This window comes from Purpureocillium takamizusanense, chromosome 3, assembly GCF_022605165.1.
Source record: "Purpureocillium takamizusanense chromosome 3, complete sequence".
In the NCBI taxonomy this organism is placed as follows: Eukaryota; Fungi; Ascomycota; class Sordariomycetes; order Hypocreales; family Ophiocordycipitaceae; genus Purpureocillium; species Purpureocillium takamizusanense.
Genome location: NC_063070.1, coordinates 1,616,890 through 1,638,214, shown reverse-complemented (window position 1 = coordinate 1,638,214; position 21,325 = coordinate 1,616,890). Strand labels below are relative to the sequence as shown.

Here is a 21,325-nt window from a genome sequence, read left to right as displayed (position 1 = left end):
GTGCGGCAGGCTGGAAAGTTGGAGCGCTTGCAGCAGACCCCCACTTTGCCCCTGGCACAGGGGCCAAGCGGCGTCGGCCAGTGGATTCGCGCATGGCACAGCGCCGTGTGGCTGCCAATTTTAGCGACCGTTGCGCGCCGGTCTGGGGCCGCTTCGTTTCGTCCAAGGGCTCTAGAAAGCTTGTCTCGTGTGGTGGAGGCCAGCAGGCCGACGACGGGATAGCAGGTAAAACTGCTGCGTGCGCTCCAGCAGAGCGCGCGCGGCAAAAAGAATTCGAAGGCTCAGGTCATGGTCTCGGCCTCGGCCTCGTCCTGACCTGGGTTCTGTCCGTCGAGGCAACACTCGGTACTTGGCACAGGGAGGACGCCGCAGCTGTTCCAGGCAAATGGCCGGCGGCGAAGCGGACTTGTTTCGCCGTGGACGCCTCGTATCGCAGTGGCGACAGTGATGCACGGGTGGAGGTGCGCCAACACAACGGCGCACGCATGCCCGCAGCAGCACAGACGGGGTAAGTCAGGTACAGGTACTCCATACGCAGGAATGAGTCGGCTCGCAGCATGAGAGAGGCAGGCAAGCATGCACCGCCGGGCGCTGGTTTGTTACGGGTACATACGGTTGCACGACCACCGCCTTCCCCCCCATCGTCCCGTCCGAGGTGATTGGGCACAGTCTTGCCAGCAATGCCAATCCAGCAGCAGAAAGATGGGACACCAGCCCCGACCTGCGGTTTGACATTGAGTCGTGCGGGGGGCCTTAAAGCGTCGTCTGTTGCCCCGTCGCAGATCTTCATCGCTGCCGGCAAGACGCGCGTCCGTCCAAGACACTGGACACGCCACAGCCATGCCAGCGCATGACACGCCTGCTGTTGCGACGAACTGTGCCACCTATTGTGCGGCTGGCCGTTTGACCAGTTTTACGCGCGCGCCGTATGCATTTATCACTGCCGCCGTCTGAACCCTCGGCACCGGCGTACCTCTCCGTGTGCCGCCCACCGTTTTGTGTGCCGTGCAGCTCAACCGATGGGAGTGGTGGTGGTGGTGTCAAGTGCAGCGCTTATTAGCCGTCCCCCGCCGTTGCGCCTACCGGATCGGGATGGCTCGTTGCACCCTGGCTAACCGCAGGCTGGCGCGACGGTGACCAGTTGATGATGGGAGCCGTCGCGTCACTACGATGTGTGCTGTACTCAAGTACAATACGTCCCTCCCTGTCATTACATGTACACGTAGTGTCAATGATCAGGGAGACGCATAATGACGCCAAGTGCTCGCCCTGCCGTCGTCCGAACCGTCCGTTCTAAAGTACTGTACATGATTATGTGACCGGCAGCGTTGGGCTCCGCCTCCCAGCCTGAAACAGGTGCCGTCAATGCTTCGGGAGAAGCTGTGGGTCTGACACGGCATATCGCCCGCCTCCCGTTGGGGTACCCTAGAGCGCCGACCAGCTTCCGCCCAAAGCCAAGTGCGCTTTGCTATACTTTGCAGTACTGTATAGTATGGAGTGGTCCGCAATATCTTATGCAATGCTGCGGGACCCAAGAGCCTTCTGCATATAACGTCGCAAATTCCAGGTGGTGGAGCAGTTATTTTGATTAGGGTCCTCGGAACGGCGGACGAGGCCACGGGCTAAATGCATATAAATCACTTGGTGTCGAGATGAGTGCTTGATACGAGCCTTGCGTTCCTCGGACATCGAAACATTGACCGCAACAGGCAGCCAGCTATTCTAATTGTCACCGCCAGTCACTGATATTGATGGTTTTCGTACTTCCTGCGCCTCCGTTAGCCAGCCGCACCGCCTCGAGGACACCAGCCACAGCACGACGCCCCCTCCAAGCAGCTTCGTTTGCACTAAACAGGCATGCACACCTGTTCAAGGCGTGATTCACTGCTCCCCCAGCAACTAACCCTCATATACTCCAAATACCCGTTCAGTTTCCAACATTTAACAGCGAGGACGGCCGCGACCTCAAAGTGGCCTAGTCGTTAAATGCCAGGAAGCGTTGCTCTCCTCCCTCCTGCGAAGGTCGTCGGTTCGACCCGGCGGTCCTGCGCAGGAGGAGAAGGGTTTGCCTTGGGCTATAAGAATGGAGGTTCTTCTGGGGCTTGGCTTCGGTCCTGTGGAGAGCAGGGCTTCCGTCATTTTTTTTTTCCACTTGGCTCAAGAACAATTTTGATATGTTGCACTTCGGTTCTTTCTTTTGCTTGTGAGAGTGATTTGGTTCGTAGAGATGGCTGGCCGGGTTATATAGATTTCTATACGACGCGCCTGAACTGCTCCAGGCACTTTATCAGTAGCAGCCTGGATGGCTAGGTAGGCAGGATAGCGGGTACCCAGAGGTAGGCATGCCCGCGCGGGCCGTTTGCCGCAGGGCTTAGGTGCGTGCGGGCAATGGGCGGCTGCGCTGCAGCTGCTAGCACTAAACTATAAAGATATTAACAGTCATGAAATAGCTTAATGTTCTTACGACAAGATATCATAGATATAAGCATCTGTTTTCATGCCATCACGAACCGTAGCACGCTTCACTCTAAACTACGGATTTCAAATTATATATATACTTTATACGCGACCAATATGTGCTGCTTCAGTCAAATATGTACACGAAGGCATTCTCCATGATGTATGTACCTCTTATGTGCAACTGGAGCGCATATGTGCTGAGAAATGTGCAGTCGTGCTGCCACGAAAGAAGAGAGGTTTCTTGTAACTCATCCCGACAGCGGCGGGGCGCCAACGTAAACGGTCAGTGTCTCAGGGGCACCAGACTTTACGAGACCAGACGAGTCCTCGTTGCCGTCGGGGTTAACGTCGTCGTAGGGGAATGCATATCCGCGGCCATCGATCTCATGGGCGTGGATGAGGCGGCTGTAGTGGTTCGTCGGGTCCACGGTGTAGTAGTGCTCCGGGCCGAGGCTGGGCTGGACGTCGCCACCGTCGAGGAGCAGTGTGGACCGTGTAAAGGCGGCGCACAGGCGAGCAATAACGGGGACGTGGACGGCGTTGTCTTCGCCGTGGCGCAGGAACGGGCCGCCGTTGCAGCCCCAGATGTCAGTTGCGCTGGGCTTGGAGTATCCGCGGTTGTCGCCGTTGCAGTTCAACGTGTCGCCAGAGACGCGGCACGAGACGCTGCCAGGACCCGCCTGCGTGTTGATCGTGAGGTCATTCGAAGAATAGTGATCCCAAACCTGGTTGACGTATTCGCTCCAGTAGTTGCCAAAGGCCCCCGAGTCGATGACGGCGTAATCGTTGGGCGAGAGCACCCGCAGCGGTTTGCCCTGCGGATCGGAGACGCACATGCGATCCCAGGGCCAGCCATCGTTGCCGGCCTGGCTGCCTAGGCCGTTGCAGATGGCATCCACAGAACCCGCGCCGAGCCCGCGCGTGATCTGCGTGCCGCTGCCGTCGGTAACTTTGAGGGCCATACTGAGAATCATGCCGACAAAGTCGACGTAGCTGATGTTGGCCCAAATGCTCCGATCCTTTGTGTAAGTGAGCTCGACGAAGCCCCAGTTGATGCCAGAGCTGGGGTCTTCTAGGTTCGTTGGCGCGGGTTGCACGATGCCCTCGCCGATGGGCGTGGAAACGACGGAGAAGGTAAGGTCTCCCTCGGAGAAGTAGATGCGGCCCGAAGTGAGGACGATTGGTAGCGTCATGCTAAATGTCTGGCCCTTGTCCGGCAGCCGGATGGCCACGTTGGCCCCGATCGGCACCGGCACCTGCGATCCGCCTGAGCTCGGATACACAAGGCTACCGTCGCCCAGTACGAAGACTACGCGGTTGTCCGAGTCGAGCCCGACGATGTAAGCGTTGACGGCGCCGCCATCGAAGTTGTTGACAAACTCGAGCGGAAGGGAGCCCTCGAGGGCGCGACTGCCGAGACCAGTCTTTGCCGACTTGATGACTGTCTCGCGGGCCCGGGAAGTGCCATTCAGTGTGTTTTCCTTGGTCACAACCACGTCAGCCAGGGTGCCGGGACGGGCCACTGTCCAGCCGTGCTTGGCTCTGATGGAAATAGACGGCGCGGCCTCTGCCGCGCCGAGAAAGGCAGCGAGCAGCGACAGACAACGCATGGTAGATCCCGAGAGTGCCAACTGCGTGCTTGGACCAGGTGCTCGCTATTATTGGGGATTTCTTCGTTTCCTTTATCAGCTACTCAGGATATCCTGCTGGCCAGCCGTGCGCTCAATGCGCATTTTATATCCCACGAGCCTCAATGATACTGGTGCGTGCTCCATGCTCATATCCAGCTATGAGCCCCAGTGTGATGATAGCTGGTGAAATCGAAATGCCTTCCATGGCCGCCAAGCTCCTCAGCTGCCTCAAGAGGAGCAGAGGGCAACATTTCGTCACGTTAGCTCCGGGGCTCCCTCGGGCCCTCCACACACCCGCAGTCGTCAAAGCCGCCGACGATACCGCATCTCGCAAGTCCCCCGCCCGTCACCCTCCCGACACCTAGCGCGAAAAAAGCCGCCGTCGCTACCACGTAGTATACGCCCCTCGGCCGGCTCGGTCGTTTTGTGCCCACAGGCATCTGTATTGCCCAATTCGGCGGGGCGAGCCGTTAGGTGGTTGGCCCCAAAGAGACTCTGGCGCGGCTGCCATTGGTCGAACAGAGATTCGAAACTGCAGCATATGCTTTGTAAATGAGATGAGGATCATCATAAGTCGCCAACTCGAGTGCCCCGTGGCTGCAAAACCTTTTCGGGCCGCCGCCGCCAGATAGATACGCCCACGGTTAGCAGAAGCCGATTCGAGCGCTTCTCGCGTGAGCTGGCTGCCTGACACATGTGGCCTACCCTTCCGCAACGTCCGGCTCTGTCGCATTTTGCGATCTAAGCCGCGGAAGCAAAGCCGCCGACAGAGGAGCCGAGAACGTGCCGCATCATGGCCATTGCCAGACCATTGTGGCTCCCGCACACAGGACAGCATCTCCTATGCCACGTTGGCATCACATCGCACCGCACAAGCCGACCCCGTGGCCAAGTGTGGGGACGCCGCATTGCGGAGCCGCAGCCAGCTCCGGCTCGCTCACGGGCCACGCCGGCATCTCCGTGCTCCACAAACGACGAGACCGCAGACCGTCCGCGCACGTTAAAATGGCGCGCCACTCAACTTTGAGGTTGCGTGTTCGATCGTGTAACGCGTCGTCAGGACAGCATGAGGGTTTCAAAAGGCGGGTGATGGATGCGGAGGGACGATGGCTCCGCTCAAATATCACCGACGAGGAATCGTGCCCGGAAGGTCATGATGCCATCACCGAAGGGTGCTAACGCTTGCGCGATATCAGGCTATGTTGTTGGAGCTATGCTACACTATTGCCGGAGTGTAACGTGGTTCCGTTCTATACCTGACTGAGTCATAAGCGATGGGCCCCCGATGACTCGGAAAAGACTTTTTGTTTGATTGCGGTGTCGAAATTTCACCAAACGACTATCCGGTATGAGTGCAAGATAGTGTGTGAGATAGTGTATCTGAGGCATTCGGATGCTGTCCATCGCCACCGGGTCGCGCATCGCACAAGGCACTGGAAAGTCAAGCCTTGTCGATCGGAATATCGAAAACAGCCAGATACGTCTCCTGCTGTTCAAAATTGCTCAACGATGGGGAGGTTACGCTTACAGAGCCGTGTAGATGTTCGGGTGCAGCGGTTTTCGTTCGCCGGGCGGGTCGATGTCTGGCCGTGGCGTAGGCATCCAATCATTCGTTCTTCACCCGCCCGACGACGATGACGGCCTTGACGATCCTGGATCGGTCGAACCAGCCAAACAGCCGCCCCGCCAGCTTGAATCCCCCAATTGATATCCCGTACGGGCTCAGAGCTCGTTCTTGCCGCTGCAGGTAATCCGTGACGCCCGCGAACACATCGTCTGAAATGTCGCGGATGACCGTCTGTTCCGGGTCGTAACCACATTGCGCCAACTGCTGTCGGTACTGCCCCTCTGTGAGGAAGGTGAAAAGCGGGCAGTTCATCATGAGGCCCACGATTCTCACAAGCGCCGTATCTCTCCAAGAGGCTTTCTCATTGAGAATGAGGTCAAAGGCCATGAGGTTGGCACTGAATTTGCGCGCTGCAAGCTTCAAGACTGGCTTCCTCGACGGTGAGAAGTGGTAGAGACAGTCAAGAACCAGCAGCCACCGCTCCTTGAACCGCTTGTCCGCCAGCTCTTGCATGGCATTGCGAACGGCTGGGCTCCAGGTACCCGGTCTGGCGGCGTCAGCGCAGAACAGCTTGAAAGACGCTTGGTCTGGGGCGTCGATGCTTCCGGATGACGCCTCGCGGTGCAGCGCTCGGGAGGCGGTCTGGCGCTGTGACTGATTGAGGGTCAGGCCGACGTAGCGAAAGTCGGGCCACGACGGAGCAATGAGGCGCGCAATGGCGAGCGTCTGGTCACCGCAGCCGAAACCGAGATCGAGTACCGAGATAGGCCCGCGTGCCTGGGGTTTAATTACTCCGGTTGAGTCTCGCTTCAGGAGACCTGCCGTCGTCAAGATCTCCGTCAGCAGCCCGAGGCAGGCGTCGGGAAAATGGTCCACGGGCGTTCCTTGTGCTGTTTTCCTGTCTAGGTCAGCACCTCTGCCGACATAAATCCTGTGCCTTCAATTGCTCATCTCGTACCAGTAGCCAAGGTTCATCCACATGGACTCCAGTGGCGTTCGCAGGTTGAGCTTCCAGTGGCCCAGGCTGTAGATGTCCGTCGAGCGCAGGACCAGCGCGGCGATGAGGGACGCCAGCAGGAGCGCAGCCACGGCGCCTACTAGAATGCCGAGACCAAAGTCGCGACCCGAGACCGTGGAAGCCATGTCGGCGCTTCGGACAGCCGTTCCGTTGAAGATTGCGTGGCGATGCTACGGGCTTGCTCGGCGTGCGGCAGTGCGGACCGGCGGATACGAGGGCCCGGGCGGGTCCTCGCAGCGGTGTCTCACTGCTGCTACCCGCTATCCGCATATCGCATAAGCATTCAGGCTGCAGACCACATGACACAGATATCGCCGCACGTCACGCCTTCATCATCGTCATTATTAAGTGCTGTACGAAGTACAGCCCAGAACTATTAAGTCCAGTAGGGACTGATTATTACGCTCATTGCCAAGGGATGCGCACGCCCAGGTTGTCGGCAACTCTTATGGCCGACACAACGCAGCCCTCCAGCAACACCATGCCGTCCCAACACCACGAACCGGCAAGCCATACGTCATTCTCGCCGTTGACCCAGTGCGTACGGCTGTCCGACGCCGGATTGCTTTCCATGACACGTTGCGTTGCCGCCCTGCTGGCCGGCGTCCGGAGCGTCCTCGTGAAGCCCGCCGTCTTGAGTACCGCTTTGCTCTCGACAGTGGCAGTGTGCTGTGTGCTGACTAGAACGCCGCCTGGCATGGCATGCAGAGCCTCGGTACGTGCTCCGTCGCCAAAGGTGCTCCTGAACGTGATGACCTGTGACGGCGACTTATCGTCCCCATGGTGCGAACAGCTCTGTGGCAAGTCGCCGTGAGCTACGGAGAAGGCACCGGGCCGCGGGCTCAGTACTGAGCTCTCAACCCATTTCGTGGGCATGTTGCCGAGAGCCGTAGACAAGGGATGGAAAATCCTGGTCGCGACATCGGGCGACACGGCTAGAACCACGTGATCGAATCGCTCCTCGGTCGCCTCGGCCGTGCCTGGCTGCCAGCGCACTGAGACGCCATCGCCCGACGCCTTGCTGACGACCTCCACGGTGATGACACGACAGCCTAGGCGGATGTCCCGCATCCCCTGGACCAGTTTTGACTGAACCTGACGGACCCCTCCGCAGACGGCGTAGTGTTGCTGTCCATGCGATAGCCGCTTGTAGTTGACCACGTCACTTGCCGGAAATGCCATCATATCGGCATGGTCGCATGTCGAGACGCTACTCATCAGCGGTAGCAGATAGTGAGATATGTACCTCCGGGGCAGCCACACGCGCTCGAGATACTCGGCAAGCGTCTCGCTGTCGTCTCCGTCGCCCGTCTCTGGCGGCACCCAGAAGCAGATCGTCGAGAACCAGAGCTGGCACACGATGAGGTACAGGATCTCACAGAAGTGCGCGAAGACGCCACGATTGCTCGGCCAGGGCGGCGGCGTCTTGTGCAGGTTTGATGCGTGCACGAAATAGCTGCCGGGCGCTGAGCCGGCATCCTCTGGTGCAGTGGCCTCGCTCCGCGGCGACGACGCCGACGATGCGAGTGCATTGGCAAAGACGAAAAGGAAGCGCACAGGGTGAAGGGGGATTCCTAGGTAGCTGTACATGCGCATCAGGTTGGCGTAGTAGCCAGCGGCGCATGCGCGCATCGGCAAGTCGACACGCTCAACGCAGTCCGTCTTGAGATTCCGTACAGCGACGGAAGCCGAGTCGAACGACAGCTCATCGGCCTGCGAGTCGCGGGGTCAGCCTGGATGCGGCTCGAATATGAGGAGGCGCGACTTGCCTGCTCAAATAGCGTCACATCATACCGCCCGTGGTCGTCATTGTGCAAGAGGTAGGCCGTCGTCAATCCTGCCAGACCCGTGCCGACGATGGCGACGCTCTGGCGCTGGGGTCTCGCCTTATCTGCGCCTGACAGCGCCATGGTAGCGGGCAGCGTTTGCATCTGTCTAGTCTTGATCGACTGTCGTGCGCCGTGACCGCGGTATATGAAGCCTGTTCGACAGAGGCCAGGCCAAAATGGATCTGACGAGGCCGAGAGAGGGCTACTTCGTACCTCGTTCAGGCCGCCTTTGTGAAACTCAAGGTGAGACGATCCCCGTCAACAGAGCGACAATGGCGAGACGGTGGGGCAGTCTCTCGCCGGTTTTTTTCTTTGGCGTCTGGTGGCGTTGAACGTTTTCTCCTTGGGGGGTCACCTCCCCCGTTGAGGCGGCTGGATTAAAAAACAGCGCGCCCAGGCGGACCTGGCGGACGCAGCGTGCGGGTTGCGTCTGGCGACATGCTGTCAGTCTGCAGCGGCCCGCAATCGAAGGGACCAGTTTATCCAACGGTGACGTTGTTGTGCCGAGGCAGCTCCCAACCAGCGAGGTTGTGGGTATCGCGGCTGGTCTCTTGCTCCGGCTCCATTACTCGAATGGGCCATGGCCCCGCAGTGCCCTGATTGCGTCCACAGGCGGAGCCGTCGCTGGTTGGGTCTGATCGCGGCCAAAAACTGTCCGTGCCTGCAAAGAAATGCCCGTCAGAACTCTAACTACCTAGTACTCTACTGAGAGGCAGCCAGGGGAAGGGGCGGACGCGGACGCGGACGCGGACGCGGTCACCAGAAACCGGCGTGCTCTCGTTGGCTGAGCTTCGTGGGTGCTACGTACCGCCCCGGGCCCCAAATGTCAACCCGCTGCATTTCGCACGCTTTCCCCCCGTAGCCGGTGCCGCCCTCCGCCCAATTGCAACACCACTAGAGGTACGTATTGGGCTTTTAGTAGATAGTAGGTACCCTCTGTCGTAAGGCTATTATATAAGTACGGCACTCGTCGTCACTGCCGCAATTATATCCATCGCCGGTACTTGCTGAATGCGTGGCTCTGCCGCGTTGTCGTACCGTCATGTCGCACCGGCAGCCTCCCGAGCCCCCCCGACATCGTATTCCATGCTGCCGGTGTGGGCCATCGTTGTGCAAGCATGGGGAGTGACCGATAGGATGATCCCATCCGCTGTTGGGTCCCTTCCGTGGTGTGGCACAGAATGGAGTCCCGACCTGCATCAGCTGTCCGAGTGAATGAGGCTTGGAATGTATGGCCACGAATGCCAACCTTGAACACATCGACCGTATCGCCACGTTAGTCGCCGTTGACCATCGAATAGAATCCTGAAGCCTGTTCAATATAGCGTGACACTGTCGGTACGTCTGCGTTGCAAGAAGCGTTCGTGGGACCGTCTCTCCCGCCCTCTTGCTTGCGGGGATCGTGCCACGTGATCGTGCGTTGATGTCTTCAGAACAATCGTTACGCACCGCTGTCGTGCAGCTTCTGTTTCACTGCTGCATCGGGCAGATTGTGGACATGCTCGGATATCAGATCCGCAACAGCAGCCATCCCCTCCTTGTTTGGATGCAGGACGCCTCCCCCAATCTTGCAAAACAGTCGCCGCGAGAAGCCACGCATCCAAGGTTGGCTCGTACCCAGCCCGTGAGCCTCGCTCGCCTTTGCGACGTGCACGCGCGTGCACCAATCTTTGCGTAGGGGCTGGTCAGCTGCGTTTGCCGTTGCTCGCTGCAGAGCCGCCGCAATGTCGCGATAGTGGTCCAGCCGCTCAGGCCGCAGGGGCAAACCCGTTTCGTTGACGCCGTTGCTCAAGACTGTGAGGTATTCGACAACGATGATGTGGGCATTGGGCGCGCGGTCGTGAATGGCATCTAGAGTCCTTTCGTATCTCTCCGTAACGGCATGCTCATCGAGCGACTGTGGTTTGGGGGTCTTCTTAAAAAAGCTCGCTAGCCGCCAAAGCAACCTCGTGGATAGGTGGGCCGTAAAGCACTCGATGAAGAGCGGCAGGACATACCCCATGTCGTTGCCGCCACCCAGCAACATGATGATGTCGGCATCAACAGGCACGCCTTCGATTTGCGGGGGAAAAGTCTTGCCGCGAGACACCTGCGCGTCGTGTGTTATGTTGTCAAGGGTCGCAGCTGATACGCTCAAGTCGGTAAGACTGGCTCCGAGGCGCGAGGCAAGGACGTGGGCATAGTTGGAGCCCGAACGTCGCGCGGCCTTGTCGACCACTGGGGGGATGCCCGGCCCCGATGCATATGAGGAGCCCAGGCTGACAAGCTTGAGAGTCATGTCGGGTAACGGCTGACGGGATGGAGCGAGCGTTGTATCGCCCTCAATGTGACTCGATGAATTGGACCAGTGTTCGTTCTTTCATGAGTGCGGTGATGTTGAGCGGGATTGAGCTGAGCTGTATAATGTTCATACGAAACTTGTACTCGGCGACCGTTAATTTGTTGTGAATCAATGAATCATGATTCATGAATATGATACGCAGCCAGGCGGTCGACGCGGCCGGGTTAGGTCTATGGAGCCGCCCCACCTCAACCCGTGGCCGACGTGAATCAAAACATCAGCAAGACCGGTCGCAAAGTGCAATCCCGTTTTGCTCCTAGACCTCACGCTACCAATGACCACTACCACGCGTGTTCGTACGTGCTGTAAACACCTATCTAGTCCATTGGGTAGCTGTTTTCCGACGGTTCTTGTATCGCAACCATTGCCGCCATCTAGAGGGAAGGAGCGGGCCATACTTCGGGGTCTCGTACATCCGGGACCCTATATCTCATTCCAACACGACTCCAATCGACACCAGTAGCGCGTGGAATCCTTGACGAGACTTTTAGGGCACAGGCTCGCCTGCCATCCTGAGCGTAGTCGGGTTGCCAAGGCCTCGGCTCCGACCTCAGTGGCAGACCGGCCCCTGAAGACTTTGGAAGGTCAGGCGCCTCATGCCGGCCCGCCCCATGACAGTCCCCGAGTCCTCGCCGAGTCCTCGTGGGCTACCCGCCGTCGCATTCTTGTGGTACTGGCTTGTCGCCCGGCACCTACATGTACGGTGGGGCCTGAGTAGGTTTAACAAGTCTGGGTCTATCTGTCGGTACCTGGATGCATGAATGATGAGACATGAGCCATTGAAAACAACATTGAAAGCGTATAAGAGCCTCCTCGCCCTTGACAAAGGCCCGAAAAATTCGGCATCGGAGATGTTGTGGCCATACTTTACGTTACTACAGGATATGTGCCGCGGACTTTCAGTAGTGGTGCCAAAACATTTGAGTTGAGGAATAGCCATGATAGGGTCGCCTGTCCACGAGCACAGCTCAAGACCTTCCGAGTTCAGACATGCAGACAGGGATTCAATAGAGGTCCTCGGCTTTTGCGAAGCGACATGAGACGCTACTATTACTCAAGCTGTCCCAACTATTGCTCATATGCGAGGTGTCATTTCGATCCTTGGAAGGGGCGCATGACGCCCTTGGCCGCACCAGATGGCAACGTTGGGCGACGTTGTGACATAGAATCTTGTGACTCCCATCTCACTCATCAGTGCTCTGCTATACACTACCCTATCACCGATGTGCCGGCACCGCCTTGTGACCAGGTCTAAAGCAGTTTGCTGCCCCAGACGGCGTTGCAGTGCCGATCCTGCCATCGAGATGGGTAAGCGACCGAATCGGAGCTAGCCGTGACGAGTTGTGTCGTTTTTTGTGATTTTACCCCACCTGCTGTATCGTGGTCGGCCCGTCGCCCGCAGACTAACACGGTCCCCGCGCGACACAAGACGCTACCCGCGTCACGACGATGGTCCAACTACGCGCTAGGACGAACGCTCGGCGACGACGACCAACGCCGATGTTGACTGAGGACCTTCACCCGACCCGCGAAACCCGTCGTCGTGTTGCGACGAGGCAATAGCCTGTGCATATAAATACCTACACGTAGTAAAGACGGGCTCACGCGTTCCATCATGATGAGCCTTCAGCCTCATTTGCAGGTTCCCTTTGAGAAACCACCGCTCGACATGCAGCCGTCGCTCATTGCCGCGCACGTGGGCATCGCCTCCGCCGCGCGAACCCGTAAGTCTGTCGCAACTTGTACGTTTCCAGTTCTGACAAGCGCGCAGTCCAGCCATGGACGTATTCACCGCTGCCGCTCGGGGCTATCAAGCCTGGCGGATGGCTCCTTGGCGAGATGGAGGCCATGGCTAGTGGCCTCGCCGGCCACGAACATGACTTCTACGTCTTTGTCAACGAGTCGAGCTGGCTCAACGAGCCCGGAGCCGGTGGCTCCGAGTACAGCACCCTGAATGAGGGCCTGCCGTACTGGTTCAATGCGCTCGTGCCCATGGCCTACACCCTCGACAACGACAGGCTCAAGGCGCAGGTCCACGAGGTCGCCTCGACCGTACTCGGCCATCAGGCTCCTGATGGCTGGATCGGGCCAGAGGTCGGCGACAGGCGCAACTTTTGGGCGCGGACGCCATTCTTCCTCGGGCTGACGCAGCTTGTCGAGGCAAATGCGACGTGGGAGGAGCCGGTACTCAAGAGCCTCAGCCGCTTCATGCCGCTCGCCAACAAGATGCTGAATAATGACGGCCAAGGATTCACCAAATGCCTCGAGGACACGGACTGCACGTGGGGACAGGCGAGAGCGCACGACATGATGATTACGATGCAGTGGTTGCTAGAGCGCTATCCATCGAGTCAAGACGCGATGCTCTGGGAAAACATGGACCTGCTCTACGCGCAGAGCAACTTCAAATGGGACAAGTGGTACACGGAAGGGACGTTCCTAAAAGTTGCCAACACACATGATCCCGCTCTCTGGCCGTATATCCACGGCGTCAACGTTGGGCAGGGTGAGTGTGGCCGGAAAGACATGGGGGTATAGATTGCACATTGCTGACGGACGCAGGTCTCAAGGCATCTACCGTCATGTACCGCAACACGGGCAGCCGTGAAATGGTGAAGAAGAGTCACGACGCCGTGGACTGGACATTCAAGTATCACGGCTCTGCGTCGGGAACTGTCCTCGCCGACGAGGGAGAGCATGGCCTAGCGCCGTACATGGGCAGCGAGCTCTGCACGGCCGTCGAGACGACGTACTCGCTGGCTTACATGTACCAAGTCCTCGGCAGCAACAGCTTTGCAGACCGCGCCGAGCGAACGATCTTTAACGCCTTCCCAGTCATGATGACGGGCGACAAGTGGGCTCACCAGTACATGGCACAACCTAACCAGCCGCACGCCATCAACGTGACGGCAGCCGACGGCAACGTGCCTCCCGTGTTTACTTCGGCCAACGGTGGCCTGACGACAACATTTGGCATGGAGCCACAGTATCCATGCTGCACCGTCAACCACCCGCAGGGATATCCCAAATTTGTGTCCAACAGCTGGGTTGCCGTGGGCAAATCTGGGCTACTACATGCCCTGCTCAGCCCATCCACGGTCTCGACGCGGGTCAACGGTGGCTCGGTGAAGATTACTTGCGACACGACATATCCCTTTGAAGATGTGCTTCGATACACAATCACGGCAGAAAAGCCATTCGACTTATACCTTCGCGTGCCTGGCTGGGCGCAGGCCTCGCAAACGTCAGAGTCGTCGGCGATTGACTCCACGGCGTCCACTCGCAGAATCCGAATCAAGGCTGGCAGGACGAAGCTTCAGCACAGGCTTGACGCACAGATCCGCACGGAGGCCCGCGCAAACAACACAGTCGCCGTCTTCCACGGGAATCTCTTGTACGCCCTAGAGCTTGGCACGACGCAGACGTCGTCCTACCCACACGCGTGGTGGAATACCCAGGGCCCTGGGCTGGACTATCTGCCATTTCCGCAGCTGCGCGACTACTACATCGACAGCACGACCCCGTGGAATATCGCCATTGACCCGTCGACGCTGAAGTACCACGGCGCGAGTGGCAGGCTCAAGAACCCCATTTTCGAGCAGGGAGCTCCCACCAACCACATGACTGTCGAAGGCTGTGAAATCGAATGGCCCTTGTATTTGGACGTCACGCCAGACTGGGCACCTAAAGATCGTACGTGCAAGAGCCGGCGCAAATCCTACAGGCTGATTCCCTACGGAGCGGCCAAGGTACACATGTCGGATTTGCCTGTCAAGAAGTTTTGACGATGAGCTTCCTTGATGGCGCAATGTCTTTTTGACATGGATTCGTGGACTGTTTTTGTGCTTTTAAGGTGCCTGCAGCGGATACAACATCAGTTGAACGGCCCTCATTTGATGCGTCCACCTGAACCGACCAAATATGTTGTCACTCCATGTCGACAGGGGTGAAGGTCCAACAAAGGTATGTACAGTGCTCAGTGACCACGTAAGGCATCTGGCTAGCTCGAGAGCCATTTTGGTAACTGGGGCCTTTGATTTGTGCGTCTACGTATCTAATGCGAAATTCCTGTGACTTCAGTTCAATCCGGTGAGCTGCATTGTTCGGGTCGCCCATGATCATTGATAGGTGGGAAGCTCTCCCTAGGACGATTTTGTGCCACCCATAAGGTGCATTCAGACTGGTCCCATTTCAAGATGGCCATACTCCGAAATAATCCACTGTACTCCTGTTTTGATGTAAAGGCGCGATAGATGCCCTAATGTTCCTGTCATCCTTGATGCATTTCCAGCTGGGAAAGGTATTGAGTTGACGAACGGACCCGAGGCTATCCGGCTTCTAATGTCCAAATACAGAACCACTGAGTATGGGCTATCGATTGAAGCGTGCTTTTCGTGACACCAGGAACTCGCAACGTGAATGTACGACATGTCTGCAAACTCCGTCATTGTCAGACTTGTCTGAAGCAAGCTTTCAGAGTCTATACCATGCTAATTACCCGAGTCTCTGCGACACCAAGCATCGCGTCAAGCTCCGCGACTTCCTCGCTGTTGTGATTCCCCGCGGAAATGCCAATTCGCCGATAGACATGGTCAGACTCATTTACGCAGAGGAGAACCAGAAAGCACGCATATTCGCGTTCCCACAACACATCTTGGCCGGGGGCTCTCGAGGATGACGTGCCCTGTCCAAAAACGAGGCAGAATGCTGGCATTCCATGCGTGACCGCCAAGCCATCAGCACTATCAAGCCTGTGGTCGGTATCAAAAGCCGACCACTGATCCCCTACCTGGATCTTGTAGGACCCATTCCGGCAGTGTAGAGTCGCGCGTGCCAACGGTCCTCGGAGGATGACCCTTGCTTCTTGCACGTCGCCCATGCAAGGGTTCCCAACGTAGGAGACGAGCACATCCTTGAACTGGACCATCTCGGAGCCCAGGGACCAGCATTCGACGTTTCCGGACACCGACGCCCAGGACCACGACGGCATGTGGCTGCTTGGCCTCGATCTAGTCGTAGTTGACCGCCAAAAGAAGCACTCCTGGAGGTCGCGCTCCCACATGCCACAGCAATACCTGCCAAGGTCGCCGTGACTGTCATCAAAAGCATGCGCCACGCCTGCCAGCGCCGGGAGCTTGTCCGTGCCAAACGTCAACTCCCTCTTGGAGTACTCGTCGACAACTGTGCCCCAAGACTTGCTCGTCACGGGCTGCTTAACCTGGCTGCGTACAATGCCTCCATCGCCTGAGGCGCGGTACCAGCCGCACTCACAGTCCATGTGGCCGGTGCACTCCCATATGAGCTCCGAGCGCGTGACGTGCAGCATGCGCCTCGAGAGTAGCTGCTCTTGGTACACCCAGCCTCGGGAGAGCAGTGGCCACTCGCGCTCAGCGTCTATGAAGCTGTCGCCTGAGAACCAGTCGTTTGCAATGTCTTGCCAGGTAAAGTGCGGTAGCACCCGGCGAAGGAACACGGGGTCACCGTCAATGTGTGCGATGTCGACTTCAGCAAAGTCGTTTCCGCTGCGGTCGCTGAAGAGGCTCTGGCCGCCGGTGCTGCACCAACTCGCGGCGACTGTCAGTTCGGCGTTGGTGTATATGAGCGCCATCGCGGCCGCCTCGCGTTGCCAGTCATCCTTGTTGTCCTGAACAATGCACAAGCAGTCAATCCACACGTAGAGTATCCCTAGCCGGCGGAGCAAAAAGACGACGTCGCGCATCATTTGAGGCAGGTCGTCGATAAGAATGCCGTGCTCCAGCCTCTGCGCATGATTGCCACGTTCCAGCCGGACGCGCAGGGTCTCCTCGGTCCAGCGATGACTGAGCGCCGCGTACACGGTATCGCCCAGGACAGACTCGACCAATCTGACGGTACCGGGACTGCTGTCAAGGGAGAGCAGCCTTGTGGGACGAAATGTGGAAGCGGCACGGCAGCAATCGTGATCTCGCCGGCATGACTCTAGCCAAGTCGCTGCTTGGGCTAGGCACGCATCGTCCCGAGTGCTCCCGCCAAGTTTCGCACCCGGCCGGATGCAGGAGTGAACAGACTCCAGAACGTCTTTTCCAGGTTCTTCAGAGATGTTGAGCTCAAATTTCATGTTCGTGTCGAGCTCCAAGTAGGTCGACGCTCCTAGAGCGTCCTGCGGTGGCCACCATCGCGCGGTGGTAAACTCGACTTGATGGACGCCAAATGCGCGAACGATACTTTTGCAGTGGCCGCAGCCGCGCCCGGCGGACTCGTGTAGGTCGTCGTGGGTGAACTCGTGGTAGTCGGATTTGTAGAAAACACAGGAGGGCTTCCCTCCAAAGTCAAGCTCGAGTGATTTGGCGCCCTGGTCCAGCATGAACATACATACCCCGCAACGACTCCTCCTCCTCACGAGGGATCTCACGATGGCGAGCATCGCCGCCAGCCTGTTCCCCGTGATAAACTGAAAGTGAGCTCAATGTTTTGATGAGCCTGTGGAGTGCACGTCTGGTGCTGACGGCCGACATTTTCTGCGGGTGCCCGGAGGCATTTATTAGCCGTAATCAGGCATGGGCCATGCTCACCCCCCCTCATGTCAAGTATTGTCGTATATGAGTGTGCGAGCAGCCTGCCGCACTGCCAAACACTGCGTCACCGCCTCAATCTAAAATTTGTTCGACAATCTTGCCTACACAACTCACAATATTATTAGTCATGTCGGAGGATCAAGGTCAATACGTCCCTGTTTCCATTAAACACGAAGCAAGAGCATCAAATCGACCATAATCGGTTATTGTGCGCCATCAGCTTGGTGTGCGAAGCAGCTAAAACCAAGCCTCATACAACGCTGAGCCACCGTCCCATCCACTTGTTCGCGGCCTCTTTCGCCTCGTCCACGAGGCCGAGTTCTGGAAACAATTAGCAACACCGAAAGTCGTCGAGTGCCAAACTTACCTAGCAAGAGCTGCACGGCCCCTCGAATGCCAGACTCGACTGCCGACACTATCCAACTATACATGTACGTAGTGTGCTCGCCGACAAAAACCATCTGCGTCGTCAGCATACGCCCCCGCTACGGAAGTCGCCATACATACGTGCTTGTGTGTCTTGAAATATTGCGGAAGGTATAGCTCGAAGCTGCCAACAGTGGGCGAGGCGTACGCCGCCCCTGCAAACTCGTCCAGCCCCCAGCACTTGCGCTTGAAGTTGCCCGTGTATTGGTCACGAGCGACCTCACCGTGGATCTCGACTAGTGTCTCCATGGCGTAGCGCGCGTGCTGCTCTTCCGGCACGCCTGACCAGTCAACTCCCCATGCGTGCTGTGGGGAGATTGATAAAATGACGGCAGCTGGGCCGCTACCGTTGATATTGTACGAGGGATAGCAAATCTTCCCAATTTCTGGAATTCCGGCAACGTCGGAGCATGAGCCATAGATAGGGGTCTCGAGGTGCTCCCAGAAACGCGTGCGGTACTCAAGGGCCACCCTGCAAACGGTATGATAGTTCAGCGAGCCGATGGCGTGCCTCATGGTAGGAGGAAGGTCTGATAATTAGCGTGGACCAGGGCTGCTAAAAAGTATGGGGAAACATGCCTGGGAGTCGCCATCGACGCACGACGGAGAATGGTGCAGCGATGATGGCATAGTCGACCTCGTCTTCACCAAAGCTTTCGTTGTAGCGGCGCCTCCACTTCAACGTGAGCTTCTCGGTACTCTGGTTCCATGCGATGCGCTCGACTTTGCGGTTGAACTTGGTTATCGGTTCGACAAGTGGGAGGAACGATTGTGGTAGGCGACTCATGCCTTGCAATAATTTTGCACTTAGCTACATTGATTGAATCGGTACGTCGGTGGTACCCATACCTCCATCAATAGTTTTGTACTGAGTGTTAGGGCCCAGGACGATTTTGTCGTAAGTCTACGTGTGATCGTGTAAGCGACGCTGCGTCCCTTCTCCACACTTGATCAGTTATATGACTTACGGAGAGCCAAAAACTGTTCGAACCAAGGCCCTCGAACACGTCGTTCTGATCACGTATAGACGCTCCAAGGTGGTTGACCGCAAATGCGAACTCCGACCATCGGTCTCCTGGGAGATTAGCAAGCCCGTGATCTGTATTGTTAGCCGCTCAGCTTGGGGTATCCCTTGCGCGGGGGCCGAGGCGTGCGCACCAATCCAGTCACTGTGCGCCTGGAAGATGTTGGCCGTCATGCGTGCGAGGAAGTCATCTCCAGGCAACGTTGACTCCAAGAGGTCCTTCAGGTCGGAAGCGGAATGCGGCACGTCGGCCGGCGAATTCGGGCGTGAAGAAGCAGATGTTTGGGTGTCGGTCGAAGCAAACCCGTTCTCTAGCTTGACGCCGTGTCCGTGAACAGGCTCATGAGGACGTGTGTTGATGAACGGTATCAAGTTGATCTCGTTTGTCTTGTCATTGTTGAGCCTGTTCATCTCTTCGATTAAGTCCAACACAAGCCGGTGCTCTGAAATGTTGTACGTGACATTGGACAAGGTGACAGTCATGGGAATTCGCATCGCGCCCAGCTCTTGGTAAGAATAATCAAACGGGCCACCGCTTAGATACTGTGTATGCACGCGTCCCCCGACGCGGTCGCTGCCCTCGATGATGGTCACATTGGTGAGCCCAGCCTGGTGCAGGATGAGATAAGTCATAAGACCCGACATGCCGGCTCCGACGATGGCCACCTTGCTCCGCTTCGCGCGGTCCACGGCCGTGGATGTTAGGTTCAGGCTCTCGAGAGCGACAACACCCTGGAACCAAGGGCCCCAGACGTCGATGCCATTGGCGGGTTCCATGACGATTGGGGGCTTTCTGTCATTTTTCATTGCCACATGGCGCCAATGATCCCCGTTATGGATGTTGGCTATCGGCCCATTTGGAATGTCCGCAGCGGTCAGCGTTGCTGGCAAAGTATGGAGGTGAGGCTCGAGTTTCCGCACAACGAAGAGGAGGGCGCCCACGAGGCAGCGTCGAATGAAACCCATTATGATTGAAAAGAACCTTGTCTCAGACGGGTATATGCACGTGCTGAGCTATTCAAACGGTAGTCCAAACAGGAACGCGTTTTCTCTTTTTATGTTTAGCTCCAGCCTTCCGCCATGGCGATTGTCTGATCACTCTTTGCTTGCGGCACTATCTCACTACTTAAGTCTTGGAGATAGCATTGACACTCAGACTCGGCTAGGTGCGAGGCCACGTAGGACTAAAGACATCTTCCTGTCGAGTGGTACGTTATATGTTGTGGGACCGAGGATTGATGCGTCTTAAGCGGACTGGATGGTCGCCTCGTACCATGGTCTAGGAGCCTTTGAAACGAGATGCACGGCTGAGTTGTAGGGGCATTAAATCGGTGCTACAACTGCCCTGCCGCTAAGCGTACGAGCAGCAAATCACAGAAGTCTCAGCTATTTTGACAACTGTCTTGTTCCGTATGTGGCGCTACGCATTGCCAGCCGAGGGTCGTGCGAGCCGCTGTGGGGGGTACTGCATATATTTGTCCGGTTTCGTCAAATTTGGGCCAGGGACTCGGCAGAACTGGTCCTCAGCGAGAGATACATACCGTACTTTGTACGTCTGCTGCACGACGACGCCGGGTGAATTAGGGGCTGGCCAATGTGAAAAGCTGGCAGCACAGCGCGACTTTACCGCTTCATATTTCTGTCGATTGCCGCACAAGAAATCTGCCCGCCAAAAGCCGCCGGATTTGGCATTTGAACATTGAATGAATAGATGAGTACATGGTGAATTGGTGGTGTGCGCCTCCATAGGGAAGGCTGCGTGTGAATATCAGGCAATGCCTACTTCACAAACGCCACATACAGGCGGGCGGCCGCCGATAGCACGCTTTCTCCGGGCCGTGACCATCGCCCCATTACCTCATCTACTAACCGGCCTGCGGACGGACAAGTAGAAAAGTTTTTAACATATTTCCTGTTTTCACGACATCCTCAGGGCGATTTCGCATTGTCGACCGCCCTCCGCTGTTGTCCATGAGGCGACTCTCGGGCACGTATTGTATGTGTGTAGTTTTCTCTAGTCATCGGAGACGACACGCAACATGTCCAGACATCCTGAATTAAGAGGGATCATCGAGATCTTTGCAAGACCTCGCTTGACCGAGGCAACAGTCGGTCGCAGCCGAGCTCGAGCTCCGCAGCTTCCGCTTGAATCTTCAATGGAAAGTATGGCCAGTGTGTGTCATGAATTGCGCTGACTACCCGAGAATGCGGCTGTTGAACCAGACCAGAAGCCGCCCTGGGCACGACGCCTGTACAGTCGCCGGATATCGAGTGCTGAGGCTAGCTGGTTCAGTCTCATGCCTCTTCCTGAATCCTGATGAGCACCAGACGATGCCCGGAGATGTGGCTTCCGTGCGGGACCAGTGGCTCCCCGCATTTCAGAGAATAAATCGTTATTCAAGTGCATCTTTTGGCAATGCGGGGACGGAGGAGGGCCTCACAACTTGTCAGGCCACTCATGACGTGCGGGTGGCC

The 21,325-nt window shown here is 57.3% G+C and overlaps 8 protein-coding genes across 8 annotated transcripts; 1 reads left to right on the top strand and 7 right to left on the bottom strand.

Annotated features, from left to right (window-relative positions):
- Window positions 1-2,708: 2,708 nt before the first annotated feature.
- JDV02_004064 (uncharacterized protein) lies at window positions 2,709-4,070 on the bottom strand (the record flags this gene model as incomplete). The annotated part of the gene is made up of 1 exon (XM_047985246.1): window positions 2,709-4,070. The coding sequence occupies one exon, from the start codon at window positions 4,068-4,070 to the stop codon at window positions 2,709-2,711; it is 1,362 nt and encodes a 453-aa protein (XP_047841223.1).
- Window positions 4,071-5,697: 1,627 nt separating this feature from the next.
- Window positions 5,698-6,801, bottom strand: JDV02_004063 (uncharacterized protein; the record flags this gene model as incomplete). Its single annotated transcript, XM_047985245.1, has 2 exons — window positions 5,698-6,556; window positions 6,617-6,801. 2 exons carry the CDS (start codon window positions 6,799-6,801, stop codon window positions 5,698-5,700), a joined length of 1,044 nt encoding a protein of 347 aa, XP_047841222.1.
- Window positions 6,802-6,997: 196 nt separating this feature from the next.
- Window positions 6,998-9,021, bottom strand: JDV02_004062 (uncharacterized protein). Its single transcript, XM_047985244.1, has 2 exons — window positions 8,446-9,021; window positions 6,998-8,389 (listed from the first exon to the last, which is right to left on the bottom strand). The coding sequence occupies exons 1-2, from the start codon at window positions 8,605-8,607 to the stop codon at window positions 7,082-7,084; spliced, it is 1,470 nt and encodes a 489-aa protein (XP_047841221.1). The 5' UTR covers window positions 8,608-9,021; the 3' UTR covers window positions 6,998-7,081.
- Window positions 9,022-9,348: 327 nt separating this feature from the next.
- Window positions 9,349-10,842, bottom strand: JDV02_004061 (uncharacterized protein). Its single transcript, XM_047985243.1, has one exon. It carries the CDS (start codon window positions 10,781-10,783, stop codon window positions 9,947-9,949), a length of 837 nt encoding a protein of 278 aa, XP_047841220.1. The 5' UTR covers window positions 10,784-10,842; the 3' UTR covers window positions 9,349-9,946.
- A 1,451-nt stretch (window positions 10,843-12,293) lies between these two features.
- Window positions 12,294-14,917, top strand: JDV02_004060 (uncharacterized protein). Its single transcript, XM_047985242.1, has 3 exons — window positions 12,294-12,570; window positions 12,618-13,352; window positions 13,409-14,917. The coding sequence occupies exons 1-3, from the start codon at window positions 12,462-12,464 to the stop codon at window positions 14,629-14,631; spliced, it is 2,067 nt and encodes a 688-aa protein (XP_047841219.1). The 5' UTR covers window positions 12,294-12,461; the 3' UTR covers window positions 14,632-14,917.
- Window positions 14,918-15,326: 409 nt separating this feature from the next.
- Window positions 15,327-17,311, bottom strand: JDV02_004059 (uncharacterized protein; the record flags this gene model as incomplete). The annotated part of the gene is made up of 1 exon (XM_047985241.1): window positions 15,327-17,311. Exon 1 carries the CDS (start codon window positions 17,247-17,249, stop codon window positions 15,327-15,329), a length of 1,923 nt encoding a protein of 640 aa, XP_047841218.1. The 5' UTR covers window positions 17,250-17,311.
- Window positions 17,312-17,650: 339 nt separating this feature from the next.
- On the bottom strand, window positions 17,651-18,342 carry JDV02_004058 (uncharacterized protein; the record flags this gene model as incomplete). The annotated part of the gene is made up of 4 exons (XM_047985240.1): window positions 17,651-17,721; window positions 17,768-17,861; window positions 17,908-18,107; window positions 18,174-18,342. The coding sequence occupies 4 exons, from the start codon at window positions 18,340-18,342 to the stop codon at window positions 17,651-17,653; spliced, it is 534 nt and encodes a 177-aa protein (XP_047841217.1).
- A 40-nt stretch (window positions 18,343-18,382) lies between these two features.
- JDV02_004057 (uncharacterized protein) lies at window positions 18,383-19,627 on the bottom strand (the record flags this gene model as incomplete). Its single annotated transcript, XM_047985239.1, has 4 exons — window positions 18,383-18,615; window positions 18,676-18,730; window positions 18,795-18,925; window positions 18,985-19,627. 4 exons carry the CDS (start codon window positions 19,625-19,627, stop codon window positions 18,383-18,385), a joined length of 1,062 nt encoding a protein of 353 aa, XP_047841216.1.
- Between the last annotated feature and the right edge of the window lie 1,698 nt (window positions 19,628-21,325).